Source organism: Echinops telfairi, unplaced genomic scaffold (genome assembly GCF_000313985.2).
Source record: "Echinops telfairi isolate 266 unplaced genomic scaffold, ASM31398v2 ScPeMD7_7469;HRSCAF=8507_0, whole genome shotgun sequence".
Classification (NCBI taxonomy): domain Eukaryota; kingdom Metazoa; phylum Chordata; class Mammalia; order Afrosoricida; family Tenrecidae; genus Echinops; species Echinops telfairi.
This window is the reverse complement of record NW_022111372.1, coordinates 82,541,185-82,543,270: the sequence shown is the minus strand read 5'-3', so window position 1 is coordinate 82,543,270 and position 2,086 is coordinate 82,541,185. Positions and strand designations below refer to the sequence as shown.

At 46.8% G+C, this 2,086-nt stretch overlaps 1 protein-coding gene across 3 annotated transcripts in view; it reads right to left on the bottom strand.

The window, feature by feature from the left end:
- The window catches only part of DCTN4 (dynactin subunit 4), a 35,174-nt gene that overhangs the window by 4,828 nt on the left and 28,260 nt on the right, over positions 1–2,086 (bottom strand). For 2 of the 3 annotated variants that reach the window (XM_004696729.2, XM_004696730.2), the window contains one exon: positions 1,241–1,375. In XM_004696729.2, the coding sequence (XP_004696786.1) occupies positions 1,241–1,375 (135 nt within the window). Of the gene's footprint in view, positions 1–781; positions 1,376–2,086 lie in introns of those variants that run through there. The other variant, XM_045284614.1, reaches the window with a different exon arrangement.

Sequence of the window (2,086 nt, the reverse complement as noted above, 5' to 3'; positions counted from 1 at the left end):
AATGGGTTAATGTTGGACTTGTGGACTTGGGCAGCATTGGGTTGGGATGTTTTCATGATGCACATTTTCTTTGCATAAAACTCTCTCTTATACATGATTTGCTGTGGATTTGTTTCTCCAAAGTACCTAGACTAATACAGCAAGTTTCTGGAAACACTTATTACATGGAAGTTTAAGGTACTGTTTCAGAACACATGCACTTCAATGAAAAGAACAAGAGCAGAGAAATTCAAGGGAGTAAGAAGTCAAGGGAGTAGTTTACTTCTCCCTTGCAACGGTGAATTCAGGTAAAGAGGATGGGGGTAGCCATGCCTTTAACACGTTGTTTCTTAGAGGAGACTGGGGTTACATGGGTGTTTGCTCTGTTTGTCTCGATACTTTTTGGCATATCCAAAACATTTCATAATTTAAAAAAGGAAAGAAATGTTAATAATGCCAGAAAATGGTTAAGCAATCTTTAGGCCTCTCAATCTAGCTTTGTTAGAGATTAACAGCTAACAACGGCAACCACTTTGCAGTCTGGCTACAAATGTGGCCCAGGGTGGTGTACACGGGGACAAGACTGAGATTACCTAGCAGACACTTGGTTCCCTGTCCTTAGCAGAGGTGCTTATTAGCGTTATTTAAAGGAGGAGCAAGGACAGGTGTGTCTTCTCTTTGGCAGTGGTGCAAAGAACTGAAACAATTAAAGCAGAAGACAAAGAAAAAGCAGGTGGGGACAGTAAGTGTTATTTGATAAACAGAGTTAAAGAATTCTAAGAATTGGTCAGAAGTTTTAAACGGAATGCAATTAAGAATATGAACATCACGAGCACCAGGCTGAATTAAGCAGCAGCAATAGCTGGTATGTAGCACTTGGGAGAAGATCGTGCTGAAAGAACAGACAGAGGTGAGGTCATTAGGGAGCTCCCTGTATTATGCCAAGCAGTGTGGACTGCAACCCAATGCCTGAGGGAGGGAAGGAAGCCAGTGTTCTAGAAAGACCACACAGAAGCTGGGCTGGCAGGAAGAGGTAGAGGGCAGACTGAACACAGCAACATCAGTGAGAAAGTCATCATCACAGGCCAAGTAAATGCGGTAAGGCTCTCAACTAGAGAACCAGCACAGTGTCTGGACACAGTGAAAAACGCACCAGAACAACACAGGTGGCAGACTCCAGAGAACGTGAAGACTACTTAGATGTGGGGGTGAGAGGTGCAGGCCTTTCAGACAGGCCAGGTGAGGCCACTTGGGCAAAGGCAGCATCAGGTGAGATAAACCCTCTTACCTTTGCAGTGCTATTGATGTTATCAGCGTCCCCCTCTTCACACTCCAACAAGGTCACATGGGTGAGGTTCTCCACCGGGTTGGTTAGAGTCAGGAGCACCTGGCTCTCCTGCGGAATAGAAAGCACATCCCAGAGACATGTTACAGTGCTGCTGCCACACAGGTGCCTTTCCGGAATGCTACACGATCCCACAAGATCACTGCTCCACAATTATGCCTACCACTCATTGTTAGCCTCATAGCCTGAGGAAAGAAGACTGCGTCCAAAGGGCTAGTCCAATAGGAGCAGACATTCTCTGGACTGTGTATGACCTTCCAGTTCTTGCTCTCCCCAAGCAGTCACTGAAAGCCCGAGAAGGAGACAGATGTGCTTACTTTAAAAACAAGAAAAAAGAGGCCCGAGAGTGAAATGCCTTTGAACATTTCTTAAACCATTGCACTCTGCAGGTGCAGGTGGTTGGAATAATCTTGAGATAAGCAACAACTTTTAAAATGAGCAGGGCCCATGGACAGAAATGTCTGCATGAACCTTCTGAAGGAAAGAGGCTGTTCCCAGGGTTTCTATAGGTCACGGATGTGCCTGTGGGAGGAAGGAGTGTAGACGAGAAGCTCAAGGAAGAGAAGAGAAGGGCGCCTTCCAAGAAGATAGCTAGCCGACTCCTGGTAAAACACACCCACACCCACTCACTGGTGAGGGCCCCTCTCCCCATCCCGGGCAGGAGAGAGGGTGGCATACTCATAGTCTCCTTTCCTTCCGCCGTCTAGGGTTCTGCCTCTGCACAGTGCGCCTCTGCTCCTGACACTCACATTCCAAGAACCC